The following is a 22,845-nucleotide window of genomic DNA, read 5'->3' on the forward strand; positions in this document are numbered from 1 at the left end:
ATAAACAAAGTCGGTGATGTCTAAAGTGAAAGCAAACTTGAGAAAATTGAGAGAAAATCTGCTTGTCAAATGCGTGAATAAAAGACGCGTCGAGTGCAGCTCTTAAAGAGACAGTAGCAATAGTAAACACGCTGCCGTTTGTCCTTAGAGGGATAGTTCACCCAAAAATAAAAATGATCTCATTATTTACGCACTATAATGTTGTTCCAAGCCTGTATTAATTTTCTTCTAATATTGTTCTAATATTAATATTTTGAAGAATGTGGCTATACAAACAGTAGCTGGTCCCCATTGACTTCCATAGGAGAAAAATATACTATGGAAGTCACATTCTTCCAAATAACTTTTATTTTCAACAGAAGAAAGAAACTTATTCGAGTTTAAAACAACTTGAGAGAGTAAATTATGACAATTTGAATTTTTAGGAGAACTATCCCTTTATTGTTAAAACAACAAAATGCAAAGAGAAAATCACTCACTGCTCTTGACTTAGTACTTTAATAGTAGCTTTAATAAGTATCAATTTATAATTTATACAGTGAAGTCTATGTTTTGTTTTATTTTCATATTTGTTCATTTAATTACTTTCGTCAATGCTACTGTTAAATACACCTGTAGCTGAAAACAAAGCACTGTTTATTTAATTTGTATATTAAGTTGTGTGTGTAATGTGTATCTTTGATCTTAATATTTAATAACAAAGAAAATAATGACAAATATTTTTTTTATCTTCGCCCGTCTGCCATTCTTTTTTATTTTATATTTTGTTACCTAAGGCTTTGTTTTTTAAAATATGGACATTAGTTTGGCTGTAATGCTCAGTCACAAAATAGTAAAACCAACATAAAAAAGAATCGTGATAAAATCGTTAATCGTGATTTTCCTGAAAAAAATCGTGATATGATATTTTTACCATATCGCCCACCCCTACATCAGGTGCCCAATTATGTTTTCTCTGTATGATTATGGTATCCATGTCATGAATGAAGGGGCAATATTAATTGGTGGGTACCGTATAACTCTTATTTGTTAGCCTTTTTTCTATGATTCTTGCTATGCTTAACAATAATTCGTTTTTAACTCAAACACGAGATCTAATTTCACCATAATATTGTTCTTTGCAACAAAACTGTTGCAAGTTCAGTTATTACACTGCAAAAATGCTTTTCTTACTTAGTATTTTTGTCTTGTTTCCAGTCCAAATATCAAACATTTCTTAAATAAAGATGCATAACGTTATTTTACTAAAGTAGTAAAATTACATAAGATATTAAGTCTTGTTTTCTGGGGAAATAAATAAAAATTAAGTTTTTGCTTAAAACAAGCAAAACATTATCTGCCAATGGGGTAACAAAAATTATATTTGGGGGGCGCCGGGGGGGGGGGGGGGGGGCGCTCGAAAGGGGTCTCGCCCAGGGTGTAATTCAATGTAGAACCGCCACTGATTAAAAGAGTTATTAAACCCGCCCTATGCTTCAGTTAATTGTGACAGAGTGTATGTATGATTTGCAATCTTTTTTTCTTTTCTTTTTTAAGTTTGATAATTTATTCTATATATTAAGACAAATAGCTAATGATGGAAATGTAGGCTAATAGTTAAAACAACCGAACACCAGTGGCAAGTACATTTCTTGTAATGTCTTTTAAAAATTGTTCTGCACTTCTTTTCAAGTCTGAAAATTTTAAGACGCATATCTGTGTTTAATCTGGCGTCTCATCATTGACAACTGTAGTCATCCAATCACATTCACAAATATAGAACCGTTTAGACCCGCTGAGCCAATGGTTGTGCTATTAAGAGCGACACGTCCCGCCTCTCAGGGCGGGCTCAACCAATCCAGCGCGCTCATTCTTGCATAATTAACGCAGGCGAGCGGTGGCCAGTGACGCAGAGTCTGAGACTTTCCTCGTAATTTATCTAAAAAATCGCTTCATTCGCCGGAACGGAGTAATTACTTTATCCCATTCAAGCTTCACGACGCTGTAACTCTATACCGGATCAAATCCATGTGATTTCGTTTCTTCCAGACAGCACAAGCCCTCTTACATGTGGATATTGATGTGGTAGGGAATAAATAAAGATGCCGCAGCCGAAATCGCGCAAGATCGCCGTCCTGGGCTACAGATCCGTCGGTAAGTGCGCGTTACTCGTTGCGTCTTATGTATCGTTTACATCAGCTCTTTATATTTCCCCGCATGCATGAGATTCGTGCGTGTCGCGTGAGCTGAATGTCACCCCATGCGCGTGATGCATCCGCATCATTTAAGCACGAGCTGATGTATGCATGCTTTGTGACATTTAACATATTGTAATACACCCTCATGCATTTAACCCCAAACTTAATTAGCCTTTTCTCTCTATTAATGCAGTGTGATGCTGTTCTGCAGCATGCAGGCCTCGGTCCAGTGTCAAAGTGCTAGCCTGTATATTCATTATGGTTCATGCATTTTCATTCTTCATATCATGAATACATGTTAACTCCTAACAGAGGCCTGTATTCATTTATAGTAGCTTCATGACATCTATATAGATGCCATAGACCACTAAATATGATCAGTAACCCTCATCCTAACATTAAAAGGCGGATATATTTTCATGTGAAAACTCAATTTATACATATTTAAATTGGTATATTAATATAATTAGTTATTACATTATTTCTGAGTCATTCAGTGATTGTGGTGTGATGTTGTGAATGAGTTTGGATGCTGCAGGTTTGTCCAATCAGAGTTTTTCCTCACCGCAGCCGATATATCAGCCGATATTTGATCATTTCGAGATTATCGGCCAATAACTGACATGCTTTATTTGGCTCCCCTTATATCAGCTCCAGCTAACACGCTATGTCATGCTTGTTTTTAGTTATTTTTGATGATTTTCAGTAAATATTGTGTCAAAATGTTTGATTTCAGTTTGTGTCAACATTTCAGTTGCTATATAAAAAGCTAGTTTATAATGAATTTGTGGATAGGAAACAGATATGATTTCAAACATGAGTGTTGTGTAATTAATATATTCACTGTTCATTGAGTGTGTCAGAGTAATAATTCACCCACAAATCAGTGTCTGAAAATAATACTTTTTTTTATTACTAAAATTACTAAAATTTGACCTTTATCAGCAGATCTCACTTGATTTGATGTTCAGATTGAATAAAATTAGAGTTTTTGCATTGTTTTAATTCTCTCGAGTATCCAATCAATTGAATATGTGAACTCTCAAATGGGGATTAAAAGTTGAGATAGAGGGGAAGGTTTTCAGTGAAAACAACTTCTTGATAACTTGTAAGTTATTAAATGAGTTCAGAAGACTTATTTTGGAGCTTGACATTCATTATAGTTATGGCCTGGATGTACTGATGCTCATGCAATAAGTGACTCAAAATGTCAAACTCTGATTCTCCCCAGTTGAGTTGGATCGTGATCTGGTGGATTGTATTGTGTCAGTGGACATTTAGAGCAAATGTATTCTCTCTGCAATAAAGCGTTTACACAGAACACGTGTGTGTGCTGATGTGTGTGTGACGATTCCTTGCAGATCACAGTTGAGAGAACATGCCAACATCACATCAGGACACACTTGAGTTCCTTCAGCCTTTGGGAACAGTTCCTCATACATTCATGCTGGTTTCATGAAATCATAACCAAACCTCAGCATGCATATGCACTGCTCTCAGTTTCAACTTTTAAATCATTTTCAGTAAGATATAAATTAGTGATGCAACAAAAAGATGAGACTAAAAAATAAAGTTTTGTAATAAAATGTGGGTAATTGAACTCTTAATGTTGTTCAGTATGTCGTTTTTACAGGTAATAAGTTAAACCAGTTGTAGTAAAATTCTCTATTTCAACTGAAAAACTAATTTTATATATTGTTCAATATTGCTACTCATTATATATACAACATCATTTTTGTTCGAAGATGCGCTAATTAAACATTACTGTTTCATTATTTTATTTTCGTACAAATATTTTTGGTAGCCTGAATTTTGGTGCTTTACCCATCCATTCATCTATCCATTCATCTATCTATCCACCCATTCATCTATCCATCCATCCATTCATCCATCTATCCATCCACTTATTCATCCATTCATCCACCTATCCATCCATTCATCTATCCATCCATTCATCTATCCATTCATCTATCCATCCACCCATTCATCTATCCACCCATTCATCTATCCATCCACCCATTCATATATCCATCCACCTATTCATCCACCCATTCATCTATCCAATCATCCATCAATCCACCTATTCATCCATCCATCCAACCATTCATCTATCCAATCATCCATCAATCCACCTATTTATCCACCTATTCATCCACCCATCCATCTATCCATCCAACCATTCATCTATCCAATCATCCATCAATCCACCTATTTATCCACCTATCCATCCACCCATTCATCTATCTATCCATCCATCCACCCATTCATATATCCATCCACCTATTCATCCACCCATTCATCTATCCAATCATCCATCCATCAATCCACCTATTCATCCACCCATCCATCTATCCATCCACGCATCCACCCATCCATCTATCCATCCACGCATCCACCCATTCATCCACTCATCTATCCACCCACCCATTCATTCTCTCAAACTGTTTTTGAGTCTGATTCGCCAAAACTTAATGCAGAAATAAAATCTGTCTGATGTAGATTTGGACCTGTAGTGAAAATGTTTAATAAAAGCATGCAGGAGAAATAAATGTATGTTTTATGTTTGATGATTTAATAAAGCTGTCAGCTCTCATAAGGTTCATCTCAGGCCTCAATATGGCAGATGCATGTGAACTTTATATAACATGACGTATGTTTTGACCTCCGTCAGTTCTGCGTTCGTGACATTTCTGGTTTTCAGCTCAGTCTATGGCAATGCCGTAACCTTCACTAGTCAATGCTAATGAAAACCTTTGAGCTTTATTCTAATGATGCTCTCAAGTCTTTTCAGTTTGATTAAATAAACCATCCATAAACTCTAATTCTTGATTTCCAAAAGCAATTGAATTTCTTTTTGAGCAGAAAGTCTTTTAATCCGTCTGGTGTTGGAATTGTACAGTATTCCTCTCTCATCACAGACTCAGCGCTGTGCGTTGGAGGATCTCTGGTGTCCACTTCACTGGTCACTGACTAAACGCCGTCCGCCCACATCTGGGCTCTGTTTGCGGGGTCACGCGCCGGCCGATCAGAACTATATGTTCCTGATGCGTTTGCTCCTGTTTCAGGGTCTATTTATAGAGCTGATGAGGAAGGATGCTTGAAATCTGATGAGGGAATCAGGACTGAAGCTCTCTAATGGCTTTACCATCGAGAAATGCTTGTAATGAACAACTGAAAAGAAACCAATGGAATAGATGTTGAATTTTATAGACTGTTTAAAAGTTCATTCATATTCCTGGTCTTATTGTGAATGATTCATTACTGATGTTATTCTAACTAAAATAAACGTTCGGTTTTTGTCGGTCTCTCAAACGACTTTGTTTTTTCTGTTGATGTCATCAATCGCTTACTTTTACAACCCTCCAACCTTTTCTATCCATTCTGCCAGAGATGTTTTATGGCATAAGGACAAATCTTTAAGGACTTGGCCTTCTTTATTAGATGGACCCCCAAAAAATGTATATTATATTAAAGAATATTCCATAGAGTTGTATATACAACATTTTTTAGACTCTTTTTTTTTTTCTTTTTCTTTTTCTTGTATTGTGTTTGTTGTTTGTGTGCTTACCTGTGAAACTGATATAGCAATACATTTAAATTAGGGCTATCAATAAATCAATAAACTTAATCGCGATTAATCGCATACTTGTGAAATGAAGCATACACCATTTATCTTGTTTAACGCATTCATTTTGTCATCATTTGCAATATCCAGCAAAGTAAACTATCAGATTGAAGGGTGATTCTCACAAAACTGAATTTTCTGCAAGCTTTTTTCAAGGTAAATTTAGGTGTCTTTCCAAAAATGGACACTTGGAGACTCCAAAAGGACACCAAATAACTAAATGATATAAGGAATACATATGGAGATGCCATAGAGATTTACCTACTACAGTTCACAGATCCATTCAAAATTACTAAACACACACACAACAGATAAAAACATTATCCTGATTGTGTGTGGAAACAACGTGAATGTAGTGAAATGTGTCTGTGCATAAATACACTGTGATCAGTGCGTCTAGAGCACACATACGGTTTGTTTCCGCTTGATTGTTGTGACTCGTGTGTGTGCTTACTGTACGACTCCTGTACGTCACCGCAATCATCTTTACCTCGATTACAATCCTCATCCATCAAAACTTTACTAGCGAGGCACTGGTTGCATTTCACGTGCTTCAGTAATTTATTTGCATATGATTTTGAATTAATAGCATGCATTAATGTTGAAAGCCCTAATTAAAATACAACCATTCACTCGTGAATATATTGATAGGAGAAGTCATAACACCCAATATGGCGGCTGTAGCCCCGCCTTACATTTAAAAGAGCCAATCACCTTTAGAGTGTGAGAGGCTGTTATTTTGTATCATTTGAGCTGAAGAGACACAGTTGCTACAATTGTTGCGTTTTATTTCTGATTTGGAATGTTATTTAACTGTAACATTGACAAACTTGTTACATTTTTGGAGTCTTTGCCTTTGGTCATTCCCCATTAGCTGTTGAGTGGAATGACTTTAGGAACGCCTGCGTTTCACAATCCAGTTTATTCCTGATGGGTAAAATATTTATTTCTTTGTTTTCGTTGAAGATTCTCCTGCTCTCCCGCATCTCTAGTCAGAACATGTTTAGATGTTTCTTTTGAATGATCAAACACACTTCTGTCCTTCAAAGAGCTGCACTTCCATTCCGGAATGTCCCGATGTTCCTGTGGGCTTTTCCCGGTGAATGAGAGCTTGCATTTACAAATGCTGGATGCGGAGAGGAACTCGCCGTTGTTATAGCAACAGGCTCCAGGGCAAATCTGCCCACACACTCATTCTGTGTGTGTGTGTGTGTGTGTGAATGTGAATGTCCTGCGTTACTACCACTATGGCAGTTTCATCACAAACGCTCTGTTGAATGGGAGTGTGTTTAATCGTGATGCATTCACATGCAGAGATCAAGAGAGCGAATCACATGAAACCAGTTAAGAACCCGTCTAGATCACGTTTCACCCCAAAATCAAAAGAAGAAATAATGAAGAAATCATATTTTTCATAAAGAAATCTAAAATCGATGTTTGGGATTGACATTTTCTTGATCTATTAAGATATTTGTTATTTTGTTTGTGAGATATGAATTGTTTCATTTGGCATTATGATAATGATTTTTGCATCATTGTGTCAATCTCTTAGGTATGAATCTAACATATGAATTTAACTATATATATATTCTGTGAGCTGTAGGCTGATCATGCATTATATAACTGAAGAAAACTACACTCTACATTATGTAATGTGTTGATGCATGTTATAGTGTGAAGTTGACGTTGTCTCGTGATCTGAAGGTAAAGATCATCCTTCACGCTCTCTGACTCTGTCCTCATGTTTCTGTGTTTCAGGGAAATCCTCCTTGACAATACAGTTTGTGGAAGGACAGTTTGTCGACTCCTACGACCCCACTATTGAAAACAGTAAGTCAATCAAATCATAACCGACTGCATGGTAATAATAAGAATTGAAATTCAGTCTGTGAAGTGACCATAGATGATACGTACAGTATATTTCTATTGCCTTCACAACAATCTCAATTTAATAGTATTTATAGCACCTAACTTAATATAACATGCTAGAAGGATTACCTCAAACTGTACGTCCGTATACAAGTTCGAGGAACTTTATTTAAATGAAATGCATACACCTCTTTAGTTATTGTCACGTGCCAGTGATGGTCCCGTCGCCACACGTTGCATTGGTTGCGAGTCCTGCTCTACTACAAATGACTCATGAATCAGTTCTTCATAATGACTCAGATGATTCTAAAACGATTCACTCACTGAATCATTCTGGCTGATTACACAACATCTGACTCACTGAACCGCACTTCTGACTCAGTATGTGTGCACTAAAGAATTGTTACTGAGTTGTTGACATGACTCAGCATTTAGTTTAAGTTATGCGAAGTTACATATATGTTTGACATTGTGGATGATTTGGATTAAAACTAAGATTTGCCTTTTATGGCTTGTTGCATCCAGTCTAGTTTGGACATCGTCTGTTTGCTTGAATATATTGACCGTATGTTGACCTCCTTTCGTGTGTGTGTGTGTGTGTGTGTGTGTGTGTGTGTGTGTGTGTGTGTGTGTGTGTGTGTGTGTATAAACGCTGGTTTTCTTCATTCTCCTCTTCATCTGGCTGTATGACACAGAGCTGTTGGCAGGATGATGTAAACTCTGGAGGAAAGCCGTGTGTGTGTGTCTTGTTTAGTTGTGTGGTACGTGAATGGCGGGCGGTATATATGTAAATGCATGTGAATCCCTCGAGCAGCTTCAGTGTATTTACTGCTGATTCCAGACTCAGTGAAGATACACACCAGCATGAACTGCTTCTGCTCTCGTCACTGTGACTGTGAGGAGCCGCTTAAGTAGACCAGATGTTGTCTGATTAGATTATGATGAGATATTTTTAAAGGGGCGGTTCATAACGCAGATGTCCTTCAGTGGAACAGTGAGTGGACTCACGGGGGCGGGGCTTGAATCGTGTGGGTGTGGCTTCCTCTGAGGTGACTCCACCCCCTCAGTATTCTTTGCTTGTGTTTTTAAGGGTCTCTAACGCATCGACTCCTGATTATTTTAATTGCAAAAACAGTGTTTCTGTGGAATATTTTCAGCAGGGTGTATCTAATAACTACATTTCAGGCATTTCTGAACCAATAATCATAAACTTATTGCTAATTAACTGAAGTATATGTTCCCTTTATTTTATCAATATTTTGCATAATTTGTAAAATAAAACCTTTTCTACTTTATATAATTTTCTGCCTGTTTCATTTTCTATCATTTTAATTATATTTCGTAATAGTTTAAATCACATAAAATACACCTTCCCTTATTTCATAATAACATTATATACATCAACTGCCTATTTATATAAATACATTATGTAATATATATCTAAAATAACATATATATGCCAACATTCAAAAGTTTTTTTAAAAGATATTAATATTTGTATACTTTTTCAACATTGATAATAATCAGAAATGTTTCTTGAGCATCAAGTCATCATATTAGAATGATTTCTGAAGGATGATGTGACACTGAAGACTGGAGTAATGATGTTGAAAATTCAGCTTTGATCACATAGAACACATATTCACATAGAAAACATCTATTTTAAACTGTAATAATAATATTTCATATAAATATTTTGATCATGTAAAGACAGCCTTAGTGAGCAGAAGAGACAGTAGTTTGTGTATATTTATACGGTGTGTGTGTGATTAATGTTGGCGTATTGATTGCAGCTGCTGATGTCTGTAAACTCTCATCTGGTGTTTTATTTCTCTCCGCAGCATTTACTAAAATGATCACAGTGAACGGTCAGGAGTATCACCTGCAGCTGGTCGACACGGCAGGACAGGTGAGAGCGCTTTACTCACACTTCTTTACAATAAACCAGTTCAGTTGACCAGGAAAACTGCAGGAATCTCAATACACATTTTGATACCACATAATGTAAATGAAAATTATAAATGTTGGCTTGGCAACTAAATGAGATAAAACAAGTTTAAGTTGAAGTACTACTTAATTTTTATTTATTTTTTTAAGTTGTAATGAAAACATGTCATGAATCATTATTACATTTTTGAATGCATCATCTCTGAAGTGTTTTGAATCTCCCTCTTTCAGGACGAATACTCAATTTTCCCTCAGACCTACTCCATAGATATCAACGGTTACATTCTGGTGTATTCAGTCACGTCAAATAAAAGGTAAGTGATTATTCCTGATGATTATTCCTGATGGTTTTATACACTCTCCACTGAGATGAACAAGTCGTCTTTGAGACTGATTCCTAAAGGATGTGTCTCTGCTTAAAGAGGCTATGCGTTCATCTAGTAATCACTTTTTATTGCCAATGTGCGAACAGCTTCCCAGAAATGTTACTGGGTCCCAATCCCGGGATGCGTTTGCGTTCACACAGAAGGTTCTCTAGCAATTCATGGCCGTTTTCTGGGATCAACGCTCAATAGTCTCAAATACTCAGATCTATATAGTCTCAAATATACTTTATAATAAAACTGTCATAGTGTGATTTGACCTCATTTGTCGACATGATGCCAGTGAATCGCAGAGCTGGTGAAAAACATCCACATCTCTATGATCAGATGCTTTCTGAACGTCTGTTTTCTCACCGCTGGCATTTCTGTTGGTTATTTTGTTATTGAGAGGAAAGCACACAGTACATATTTACATATTCATCTAAACGTCGGTTTCATCAGCGTCTGAATGTTCATGAACAGTATATCGTTCTAACTTCTATTTACTTCTAAGCAAAGAACGAATAGACCTTGGCCATGAGTATATTGGGGCTTTGAATTGTACGTTACTGTGCACGAGTGCTGCTGTCTGCAGTTCACTTCACAACTCCGTGTCTGAATTCTACATATATAGGGCCCCTATTTTAACGATCTAAGCGCATGGTCTAAAACGCAAGGCGCAAGTGCACTTAGGGCGAGTACGAATCCACTTTTGCTAGTTTAAAAAGACCGGGAAAAATGGTCGGCGCGCATGGTCTAAAAGGGTTATCCCTATTCTCTTAATGAGTAATGGGTGTGTTTTGGGCGTAACGTGAAATAAACCAACCAGAGACTCATATCCCATTCCCTTTAAATGCCAGTTGCGCTCGCGCCATGGCGGATTCGCTATTTACATGGTGGAATTTGCAAGCGGAAAAACTGAACGCTTCTCTAGCGAGGAAACCGAACCGCTTGTGCGTAGGGCTGTAGCGATACACTAATCTCACGATACGATACGATACGATACACGATATTCAGCTCACAATACGATATATTTCACGATATATGAGCCAACGATACAATTCGATATAATACGAGTCGTGCGTGAGGTTAAAGTGCACATTAGGTTGTAATAAGGTTATAAGAGGTTAAAGTGCGCAAGCAGATCATCTACGGGACAAGTCGGATTCCATCATATCTTTATGTACACAATATTAATCTTTTACATTTTAATCCTTTTATTTTTAATATTTATCATGTTTGTGTGCTGCTGTGCGTCTCTGTGTGTTTAATAAGCAGAGTGTATGCGCGTTGTGGACCCGCCTATAGGCACATATTACTAATGCGCTCTTTAAATGACCAAAAAAATATTGCGGCATTGACTTTAGACCAGGTTTCAGTGGGTCAATGGCTCAGTCTATTTCTGTTCCTCAAAATAGCAACGCTCCAACAATGTGCCAGAACACACTTTGTTTTCAGACCAGCAGCCTATGGGCGCACAGATGGCCGCAAATTCATTTGCTAATTAAACAACGTGGCACAGGACATGAAAATGAAAACTGCGTCGGGCTGAAACTAGCAAAAAACACGTTGCGCTTGGCGCTGCATTGCACCGGGTGTAAGATAGGGCCCATAGTCTCTTTAAAGCTGCCGTCGGCAATATTTTTTTGATCATATTCAGTGTAATCGACACTATAATCCGACAGAACAACATAAATAAGGTGGTTTTAGAAAAAAACCCGAGCTTCTAACTCCACCTGGAGCGTGTTATTTGTTTTGCAAAAATCCAGCGCTCCCGCTTCATCAGGTCCAATCAGCGCAGGGGGGTGTGAGATCTGACTGTCAATCACAGGTCGTGCACACGCCACAGATCCCCCCTCACTCGCGCACGTTAATATCACATGCACACGCCACGCCTGAAGTTCGCCTGGAGATTGCATGAAGCGTGATGGCGGAGAGAAAATCTACTAACAAGCTTCCAATTCCTCGGTTATTGCTATCTATGGATAGATTAGCCAGGGCAGCCTACCTCCGAGTCCATGGTGTTGATAGATGCTGAAGAGACGGACGCGTTCACAGAAAATCAGGTACACACGCACAGTGACGCACTGACGAGCACGACCTCGATGGGAGGGTGCTCGCTGGTAGTGGGGAGGGGCATGAGAGTTGTAAACATTCAAAATTTTGGCTAATCGACCCAATCTGCCAGACTTGCCGACGGCAGCTTTAATGTGAAGATGAAGTCATTGTGAAAGTGTTCAGCTGCTGAAACGTGTCTGATGTCCGTCAGAATCCAGTGTATGAATAAAACATTGTGTCTGATTGAGTTGTCATTTAGTCGCTCTCATCTCCTCAGACTCTCACAGTGATTATTAAAGCATAACGTACTGTACTTGAGGAACTCTTTCAGCTAGCACTCAATGCCAGACATGAGGTTTTATTTTTGGTGAAGATTGTAAAGCGGAAACAACAATCCGTGTCAGTGTTTGTTCATGATTATCTTTGGATATTAGATGATGTTAATTAAATTATAATGTCACTCTCTCTTTGACTTACACCCCGTAACCAGTTATTAAATATAACCATCCAGCCGTTAAATCGTGAAGCAGTGCTGACGGTCTGACTGCGTTTTAAAATCTGAATATGTAAATGAGTGTGTTTCCATAAGTCCTTCATTATAAAGTGTTTAAATTCGTCGGGAGGTTTAAAGCCCAAGGACATGATGTGACTGTAATCAAGAGTCGTGAGTGTTTTTATGAATAATGTTTTAGGAGGATGATGGGGTTTGTGCCACAATCTAGTTTGAGCTTATGAGCAAGAGTTTTATTGCTTTATGAATAATGCAATAAACCACTAGATAATTTAGTGAATTTATTGTGATTAATCACCTCTGCCTGTTATAATCATCTGCTAAATTCCCAATTCTGATCCGTCTCTCCCTTTTCTCTGCAGTTTTGAAGTAGTAAAAGTTATCCATGAAAAATTGTTGGATATGGTGGGAAAAGTACAGTAAGTATTTATATATAAGCAAACTTCATGTAATTAATGAGACTGGAGTTGTGTTGATAATTAAGGCTAGTACATTAAAGTCATTTTACTTCCATATTGTGTTGAAAACATGATATTTAATAAGAAAGATGTTATGGGAGTGATTAATCCTGATGAATCATTCATAATAAAGCTGTATTAAGAATATTAATGAGGTCAGTTTTGACTGTAATGATGAATTATCAGCAGAATAAACAATATTTGCATGTTAATGTCTGTTATAAATGTTCAACATTAATGCCGCAATGTCCTCTTCCTAGAGTACCCATAATGCTGGTGGGCAATAAGAAAGACCTTCACATGGAACGGTACGTCACCTCAGGCTATTTTTGCATGAAGAGCGTTTGATTAATGAAAGCATGTGATACTCTGTTCCTGATACGTCACATGATGATGAAGATGATGATGATGATGATGATGATGTGCTTCAGCACTTTCACGTGTTCTGCAGTGCACACGCAGATGCTCTGACCTAAATTAAAGGCAAATTCATCTTTCTGCGAAAAACTATAATAACCCTGAAGTAAAGACGTCGTCAGAAGAGAGACACTCCAGCATACTTTTAAAAAGAGTACTTATTATGGAAATAATGTACTTTAATCAGATCTCAAGCATATCTCGACTCTTTCTCAGTTTTCCCAGTTTTGATGTTTTAAACATGAATGATACAGACACTGATGACTTTATTCTCTTCATGATATTCACTCAGTCAGTCATCACTAGTGCTAGTGCTCATGTTGATCTGATGAAGTATTCAACTTTTCTTCAGTATTTCAGACAATAGATAGTTGACTGGGAATAGAGAGGAAACGGTTTGCAGGATGTGATGTAATCCATGTATATTCCCCTCGTTGAAGCGGGATCTGAGGCGGAGGAATAACCCGCTGTCAACATCCTTTACTAGCGTTTCCTTCATAACACGAGCGTAATCTGAGCCTCGGGAGGAATGATGGGACAGTTATTCCTGCAGTGAATCCTAACGCTACACACACATGAGAGGAAGAGATGAAGCGCCTGATGATGATGATGATGCAGCTTCCGTGTGAATCTCGTGTGTCATGCGTGATCTGTGGCGTATCCATCCTGTGAACGCTCCGGTTTAACTCTCACTGATCCGGCAATCATTCATGTTCACGTCTGATTTATGAAAAAACTGTGAAAAAAGTGATTTTTTTAATAGAGCTGTGCAATGATTAATCTCGATTAATCACATCCAAAATAAAATGTTGTGTTTAATAATTAATATTAATAATGATTTTGTATATGTAAATACACACATATACATGTATTTAAGAAATCAAATGTATACATATCCTATTAAGGTAACACTTTATAATAACGTTCAGTTGTAAGTCATTAATAAGTGGTTAGTTAATGATGAACTAATCATTTACAGAACATTCATAAATGATTAGCAAGTGATACACTAACATTTTATGTATGTTTTGTAAATTCTTTTACAAGTGATTAGTAAATGACTAACTAATCCTTTAATTGCTAATCATTTAATCTCTAATTGCTACATACATACAAGAAAACATAATTTATTAAACATTTATGAAACGCATATTCATGTTTTGTAAATGATTAGTTAATCATTAACTAATCAATTGTAAATGACTTATAACTGAATCTACAAAACATACATAAAATAATGAACATCACTTATTAATCATTTATGTTTCATAAATAATTAGTTAATATTTACTAATCACTTGTAAATGACTTGTAATGAAATTTACAAAACATACATAAAATGTTAGTATATCACTTGCTAATCATTTATGAATGTTCTGTGAATGATTAGTTCATCATTAACTAACCACTTATTAATGACTTACAACTGAACGTTATTATAAAGTGTTTCCACATAATTTATATTATATATAAATATTTTATATATAAATAACATTTATTTCTTAAATATATACATGCATGCGTGTGTGTATATCTACAAAATAATTACACACAGCACACACACATATATTATGTAACCCCAAACTTTTATTTCGGATGCGATGCAGCCCTATTTTTTAATCTGAGAGGTTTCTGGCTAAAATAAAGGTTAAATCGATAAAAACTTTGTAAAATGAGTGCAGATTTGCGTGTGCACTGTAATGTCTAACATGTATTTGAAGCTGTACATGTGATCATGTGTCTCTCAGTGTCATCAGCTGTGAAGAAGGCAAAGCTCTGGCAGAATCGTGGAACGCAGCGTTCATGGAGTCCTCAGCCAAAGAGAATCAGGTAATGATGCGTTTCCTGAGGAAGTGCTGTATCTGCTGATGACTCCAGCGTTACTCTCAGAAGACCATCATCGATCTCCACTCTCTCTAATGCTCAATAAAGTTTATCCAGCCGTCAGTCTGCATGCATTACTAAATTACTCTATCTCTGATCACTCTCCTTCAGCTGACGTCATCAGTCTCTTATTATCCAATCTCCTGTCGTCTGTCAGATCTCAAGATGCTCTTACAGGAGTTTTGTACCTGAAAACACATTATTTAGACCTATATTTAATTGAAAAAACCATTTGCATTACGAACAAACTAATAAACTTATTGCAATGCATATTTGTCAGTCATGCATAAATGAAACGGGTCATATTTCTTCAATAGTACTAATAAACGATGTGTTTTAAATACACAATAACCACGTTAATATATTATCATCAATAAATCCAACTGAATATTGCGTATTCCACAGATAGACATATTTTAACCATGTTCATACTTTGGAAATTATAAACTTTTATTTGAATAAATGCATTGCGAAATTTCGTTAAATCTAAAGATGCAAATAGTTCATAATAAACTATGCCATGATTTTTTTTGGAGTGCAGAAACCAGACAAATATGATTCAAAACATTATGAGTTTCAGTTAAATAATCATGTCATTGATTGCTGCTGTTTTATTATATTGCTACATTTATATTTGCTTTTATGCTATTATTTTCCTTTGAGATATTTTGCTTAAAAATTTGTTGCTGTTTTATGAATTTTAAATTAATTTGTTGGGCTTTTGGTGAAGCAGGATACTGAATGAAGATCTCTTTTGTGTGTGTGTGTGTGTGTGTGTGTGTGTGTGTGTGTGTGTGTGTGTGTGTGTGTGTGTGTGTGTGTGTGTGTGTGTGTGTGTGTGTGTGTGTGTGTGTGTGTGTGTGTGTGTGTGTGTGTGTGTGTGTTTGCAGACAGCGGTGGAGGTGTTCAAGAGGATAATTCTGGAAGCAGAGAAGATGGATGGTGGCGCTCCACAGGGCCGGACGCCCTGCTCGATGATGTAGATAACCCCGCCCTCTTCCCACACCGACCCCGCCCCCCTCCCAGCCTGGCCCCGCCCCCTCTCCCGCAGTCTGCCCCGCCCACCGGAGAACGAGCACAAACTTTTCTAGCAAAGCATGTTTGTTTCAGGCTGGTGTTTGGGCGTCACTGAGCAGCTGTGCTTTTGTGTTTTGGTCTAGTTTACGGTTAAGACGCGGTTAGCTGTAGGATTAACTGATTTGAACAGGGTTAAAGACTCTTAATATGAAATGTTTGCTAGAAAAGTCTGTTTATAGAGCCCTCCTGCCCCGGCCTGCACCACAGCACTGGACACTGGGATATCCCTCTACTTGAAGTGGCTAACTGCCTGTTTTCCTGCATTGACATTTTTCTTTTTTATACTTCATTTAATTTTATTTTTTTAAGTTGTGATATTTTTTTCTTTTTATTTATTCAGAATCTTTCTGTGACATACATGAATAACACACACACACACACACACACACACACACCCTCTGCTTCATGTCCATTTTGCGTCTTCAGCCTTATGTTTTCATTCAGCTCTTCTCTACCTCTCATGTTCCTCTCTGTCCCAAACCCTTTGGAATTTGTATATCGTGTTTCTTAAACGGTAATTATGGCCAATAAAGTTGGCAGCATTCATTCAGTAGTGAATGTTGTCGGACTTTTTTTGATTGTAATCATTAAACGCAGCATTTTGTTTCACTATCACTGAGTCGCTTGCTGTGATTTACACAATAACACAAATGAGTATGCAGTTTCAAATGAGTATTTATTTTCTTAATCATTTATACACAGAGAATTTTTAGATGCCAAAAATTGTTGAAATTAAAAACAGTGCAACATATATATTTAATATGTTATCCTTTACAGTTTAAATAAAATATATCAGTAATGAATTTGGTGAGGTAAAATGTTTGTAGAGGGAAAAATGTAACAATGCAAAAAAAAAAAAAGTCAAATGTTTGTAGAAAGCAGTCATCGTTAGGCAAATACAGTAATTGGTTAAATTAAGGTACAAATGCAGTGTTTGTTCAGTAAATCAGAGTAATGGAGCTGATCAATCAGGTGAAATGATGTTTAAAGATGCTATTTGTAAGAATACATTAGAATTTTAGATTTTATTAATTTTATTTTCGATGTTAATCGCTTTTTATTGCCAAAGTGTGAACAGTTTGTAACGAAACTTATCAACCAGACCTTCTCCGAGTCTGACTTCCTAGGTTGTCTATGAAAGCCTGTAGACTGATTTTTATGTGAAGGATTCGGGACGTTTTTGCCGGGAAAATCAAAGGACGTTTACGCGCGCTATTGCAAACACATGGAGACATGAATGTTCAGGATAATACCGAAAGAGCCGCAAAGAAAAGGGATTCATTCAAACTATAGTCAGATCTAGTCTAGCTAGTCTCAAATATATATATAATCAAACTGTTATAGTGTGATTTCACCTCATCTGTCGACATGATGCCTGTGAGTTGCAGAGCTGATGCAAACAAAACGTCATCTAAACGTCACTCGACAGCATGGACGGCTCTGAGTCTGCAAAGGTATTTCCAACTTATTTTAAGGAAGAAGTTTTTGAACGAACGAGAACCGTGAGTATACCATTACCGGGGCTTCCATGTTCATGCTATAGTCTTTTAAATGGGTGAAGAAGCACAACATCAAAAGTTATGATGATTCCAAATTCGAAGGGAGATTATAAGCAATTAATTATGATTTATGTGTGTGAATTATTCTGAAAATGTTCAGTAACGGTATAAAGTATAGGCTACATATGATTTATATAGCCTACATTATATATATATATACACACACACACACACACTGTTGCCATCCTGTAAGTCTTTTGTAAAATCCCTTGAATTATCAAGCCACTTCCTGAATGACACTATCCTCCAGGAAGTGACATCACTTTGGAGGGAAAACGGCAGAATGATGAATTATGAATGGATTTGATTAATTCTGGGATGTTTTGTGTCTCTCCAAATACATCAATCCTGTTCAATCAAATGACTCAAACCATTTTGATAATATCAACATTACAAAAGATACTATATGTGAAATGCTATATGAAAATGATCTTCCAAGTTGATGCCATGTACTGTAATTGAGCAATGACCAACTTCAGCTCTTTATCAACCTGCTCGTTTTACTGTCATTGAGTAATAATCAAATTATAAGTTAATATAACTGAGATTGAAACCAGATAATCTGATATATGCTTAAATGAAGCATATTTATTTATATATTTGTAAGTAAGCAGGATCTGAAGGAATGATCCACATGTTGTATTTCTGGTGGCACTTTAGTCAGTTTCAATCCACTGATTCATAAATGTATAACAAGATGAATGTGATTCAGAACAAGATTAATATTATGATACTAATAAAGACCGGACAGGATGATCTGATTAAAAACTAATTACACATGCAGTAATGAATCAGAAACGACAGCAGAAGCTGTTTCATTAAAACCCTGTTGAGCCGTGAATCAGTCACACAATGACAGACGCAGGTTCGGCTTTTCTAACTTATTTACTCAGAGAACAAGCAGCTTGAGAAGCTCTTTAATGTGTCTCAGGATTCATTAACACACACAAAATCTGTTCTGACTGATGAATGAATGATTCATATTTTGAATTTGATTGGATTATGTGAGTGATGCTTGTTTGTTCTCCATCTAAAACTCTCCAGATATTCAGAAGGTCTCGCCTCAAACCCTCAGATATGAGCAGACTCTAAAGAATAATTTCATGTCATCTGGATTGTACGAGTGCATATTCACTGGGACACGAGAGCAGTTCGACTGAACACAAGCCTCGCTTTTGTAAAATGGCCCCACAAAGTCGAGCGAAGCAAAATCTATTGTGGCGTGGACTGAAGGCCTGGAGTCAAAGCCCAGAATCAGCAGTGAGCGAGGGGAAAGCGTCCCATCAGCAGAAGCTAAAGCCCTCCATTGTGGGACCTTTGTAGAGCGGCTCTCGCGATAGCGGCCCGCACGCGACCGGCTGTATATATTGGGCTGTCCAACTTTTCCAGTGTCACACTTTCTCACGTGTGGGTCAGTTTGGACAGTATCCAGTGGAAAATGTCGCAGTATTCTGGAAAGGTAAGGATCTGATTGGTCACGAGTCAAGAGAACCACCATCTTTCTCACAGAAAGCAGCCTTTAGCTGAAAACATATTCAGCACGCATGGATCTGCATAAAATCCCTTTCCTTGTGAAGTTTTCTGCATTTACTCTGTTAATATTTAGGCCGATGTTTTTAGGCCCCTGCACACGTTGAGCTGTGTGATTTTTGTTCATATTTTGAAATAGATTTCAGTTTTGGTATTTTCTGTTTTCATTTTCACAGTTCATCTGTTCACAGTTTTAGTAATGTGTGTTTTTTTTGTTGTTAATATTTTAAATTAGACTATATTTTTATATTTTAATTGTATATCAAATTTTAGATATTTTGTTGCGTGTTTTTGTCTTTTTTATGTTTGTATAGTTTTTTTAAGTTTTAATTTTTGGTAATATTCTGAATTAGATTTTATTTTTATATTTTTCATTTTTATTTTAGTAAATTATTTTGTAAATATTTTGTCATTTATTAATTGTTTTTTTTATATCTATATAGTTTTTTATTAAGTTTTAGTTTTTGTTAATATTTTGAGTTGAGTATTTTTTGTCGTTTTTTGTCATTTTTATTATTTTTATGTCTTTATATTTTTTATTTAGTTTTAGTTTATTCATATTTTGAATTAGTTCATTTTAATTTTTGTTCAAATTTTTGAAATTGTTATTTTGTCTATATATTTAATTTTTTGTTTATTTAGTTAATTTGGTACTTCAACTTAAACTAAATGAAAATGAGAAACATTGCTTTAGCAACTAGTTTGCAACTATAAAATGTTTTTTATATTTTATTTTATTTTATTAATTTTTTTAAGTAATGAAAATGTTTTTTATGGTTTTATTTTTTAAGAGTTTCTGGCATTATTTTTACCTTTAGTAACATTATTTTATATTTAGCTTGACATCAGTTTCTCATAGATGTTTCACAGGAATGGAAAGGATTTTTTCCGGCCCGTATCATGAAGGTTTTGGCTAGCGTTATCATAATGTGTAACACGTTTTGTTCCTCATGATGTGTTGATCTGAACCTTCTCCTGGTCCTCAGATCGTGTTCTACGAGGGCCGCTGCTTCACCGGCAGGAGGCTGGAGGTGTACGGCGACTGCGATAACTTCCAGGATCGTGGTTTCATGAACAGGGTGAACTCCATCCGTGTGGAGAGCGGAGCCTGGATCTGCTTCGATCATCCCGACTTCAAGGGACAGCAGTATATCCTGGAGCGCGGGGAATATCCCGAGTTCCAGCGCTGGAACTCCCACAACGATCACATGGGCTCCTGCAAACCCATCAGGATGGTGAGGCATTCACTGCTCTTCATAGAAGGAACATTTCTGGTTCCCTAAAGAACCGTTCAGTGATCAGTCCTTCAGAAAGATCAGAAAAAAGTCACATTTTCTTAGTGTAAAGAACATTTTAATAATCGAAAGAACTTAATATGCAATGGAGGTTAAAGGTTCTTCGTGGAACCATCAATGCAATAAATGACCTCACTTCATTTGAAGAGCATTGCATTATGGGATGCAGCATCTCACGCGATATGCTCTGTTGTTTACTGCATATTTTAGAAATACGTTATTCCATGCATTCAGGAAATTTGCATACTCAAAATCAATCTACACCCTAAATATAACACACTAGCAAGGGCTTTAATGCTATAAACACGACGCGATTATATGCAACACGTTTATGAGGCCGTGCATGAAAACATAATTCCAATATATCAACAACATTACATTATGATTTTTTTAGCATTGCATGAAAAAGACACATTATGCAATGATACATGTTCTGTTGTCACATGACCTCATAACATTTGTCACTTTGGAAAGTGAAGTCGAGAGCATTGCATTATGGGATGAAGCATCTCACGCTACTTCATATTTTAGCAAATGTAAAATGTTATTCCATGCATACAGGACATGTGCATACTGTGCATAATATGCATGCTTCATTCTGTAGAAATAGTCAGAGTTGCATGCAATTCCAGATATAAAATATAATGTACTTCATTCTGCAGAAATAGAGTTGTAATTTTGCTGTATACTGCATATTTTATAAAATGCACAGTGTTATTCCATGCATACAGGAAATGTGCAAAGCATGCATGCTTTATACTTCAGAAATAGTAAGAGCTGTAATTTTATTGTGTGCTGCATATTTAAAAAAAAATGTAGAATGTTTTTCCATGAATACAGGGAATCTGCACACTGTGCTCAATATGCATCCCTCATACTGCAGAAATAGGAAGAGTTGCATGTAATTCCAGCTGTAAAATGTAATGAGTTTGAGTCATAAGTGTGCTTGTGCTTGTCTCTCAGCACGGAGAGCACTACAGGATGGAGATGTTCGAGGGCTGTAACTACACCGGTCAGTGTATGGAGTTCTGTGACGACTGTCCCTTCCTCCAGAGCCGCGGATTCAACACGAACTGCGTCAACTCTGTCAGAGTGTTCGGTGACGGAGCGTGAGTTCAATTCCCACAGAGTTATCCCTCCATCCACACCTGTCACTGGATATTCTATATTACTATAGAATTATTGCTAAGTTTGCATTGTATCTATATGTTTAGATGTTGAAAAACTTTTAAACGTTTAACTTGTTTTTCATGCAAAATTTATTTATTCTTGCTTTATTTCAATAACCCGAGAGTGAAGTTTTAGCTTTAGTTTGATCTGGTCTTCTCATGATCATCAGTGACGTGGTTCCTCCTCTTCTTCTTCTCTTTAGGTGGGTGATGTATGAAGAGCCAAACTTCCGTGGTCGCATGTATATTGTGGAAAGAGGAAACTACTGCAGCCATAATGAGTGGCAGGCCCAGAACCCCAACATCCAGTCCATCCGCAGGATCGTCAACTACTTCTAAACCCTCCACACGCTGCTCTCCTCCACTCCAGTCCTCCCTCTCCCTTTCTCTCTGAACATGTAAAATAAACACTGAGTATAAAACCAACACGGTATTTTATCACACGCCAGTCTCTGTGTCTGTCACTGACTCCAGCATCTCTCGAGCTCATCGCTCATGCACATCTGTATCATTATTTTTAGGGTCAAATTCAAAGTTGTTTTGAAAGACATTAATACTTTAATTCTGCAAGGACGCATTCAATTGATCAAAAGTGACAGTAAAGGCATTTATAATGGGATTTCTACTTCAAATAAATGCTGTTCTTTTTAACTTTCTATGCATTAAAAAAAATCATTATCACAGTTAAAGCAGCAAAACTGTTTTCAACATTATTAATAATCATAAATGTTTCTTGAGTATCAAATCATCATATTAGAATGATTTGTGAAGGATCATGTGACACTGAAGACTGGAGTAATGATGCTGAAAATTCAGCTTTGATCACAGGAATAAATTACACTTTACTATATATTCATATAGAAAACAGCTGATATGAAGTGTAATAATTTTTCACATTTTTAATCAA

General features: G+C 36.6%; 2 protein-coding genes across 2 annotated transcripts; both read left to right on the plus strand.

The window, feature by feature from the left end:
- The first annotated feature begins 1,845 nt into the window (after positions 1-1,845).
- Positions 1,846-16,997, plus strand: rheb (Ras homolog, mTORC1 binding). Its single transcript, XM_082183506.1, has 8 exons — positions 1,846-2,133; positions 7,561-7,632; positions 9,513-9,580; positions 9,850-9,932; positions 12,912-12,968; positions 13,268-13,315; positions 15,173-15,254; positions 16,199-16,997. Exons 1-8 carry the CDS (start codon positions 2,082-2,084, stop codon positions 16,289-16,291), a joined length of 555 nt encoding a protein of 184 aa, XP_082039632.1. The 5' UTR covers positions 1,846-2,081; the 3' UTR covers positions 16,292-16,997.
- Positions 16,998-17,801: 804 nt separating this feature from the next.
- On the plus strand, positions 17,802-22,688 carry crygn2 (crystallin, gamma N2). The gene is made up of 5 exons (XM_082183507.1): positions 17,802-17,839; positions 18,989-19,403; positions 20,461-20,709; positions 21,733-21,878; positions 22,142-22,688. The coding sequence occupies exons 2-5, from the start codon at positions 19,383-19,385 to the stop codon at positions 22,275-22,277; spliced, it is 552 nt and encodes a 183-aa protein (XP_082039633.1). The 5' UTR covers positions 17,802-17,839; positions 18,989-19,382; the 3' UTR covers positions 22,278-22,688.
- Positions 22,689-22,845: the final 157 nt, after the last annotated feature.

This window comes from Leuciscus leuciscus (assembly GCF_965113295.1).
Source record: "Leuciscus leuciscus genome assembly, chromosome: 11".
Lineage (NCBI taxonomy): Eukaryota > Metazoa > Chordata > Actinopteri > Cypriniformes > Leuciscidae > Leuciscus > Leuciscus leuciscus.

Bases quoted from the DNA above. Each gene is read 5' to 3' on its own strand.
- rheb (XM_082183506.1), top strand. From the start codon at position 2,082: ATGCCGCAGCCGAAATCGCGCAAGATCGCCGTCCTGGGCTACAGATCC. The intron at 7,633-9,512 runs GTAAGTCAATCA...TTCTCTCCGCAG, and splicing joins CGACCCCACTATTGAAAACA to CATTTACTAAAATGATCACA. The intron at 13,316-15,172 runs GTACGTCACCTC...TGTGTCTCTCAG, and splicing joins AAAGACCTTCACATGGAACG to TGTCATCAGCTGTGAAGAAG.
- crygn2 (XM_082183507.1), top strand. From the start codon at position 19,383: ATGTCGCAGTATTCTGGAAAG. The intron at 19,404-20,460 runs GTAAGGATCTGA...CCTGGTCCTCAG, and splicing joins TGTCGCAGTATTCTGGAAAG to ATCGTGTTCTACGAGGGCCG. The intron at 20,710-21,732 runs GTGAGGCATTCA...CTTGTCTCTCAG, and splicing joins CCTGCAAACCCATCAGGATG to CACGGAGAGCACTACAGGAT.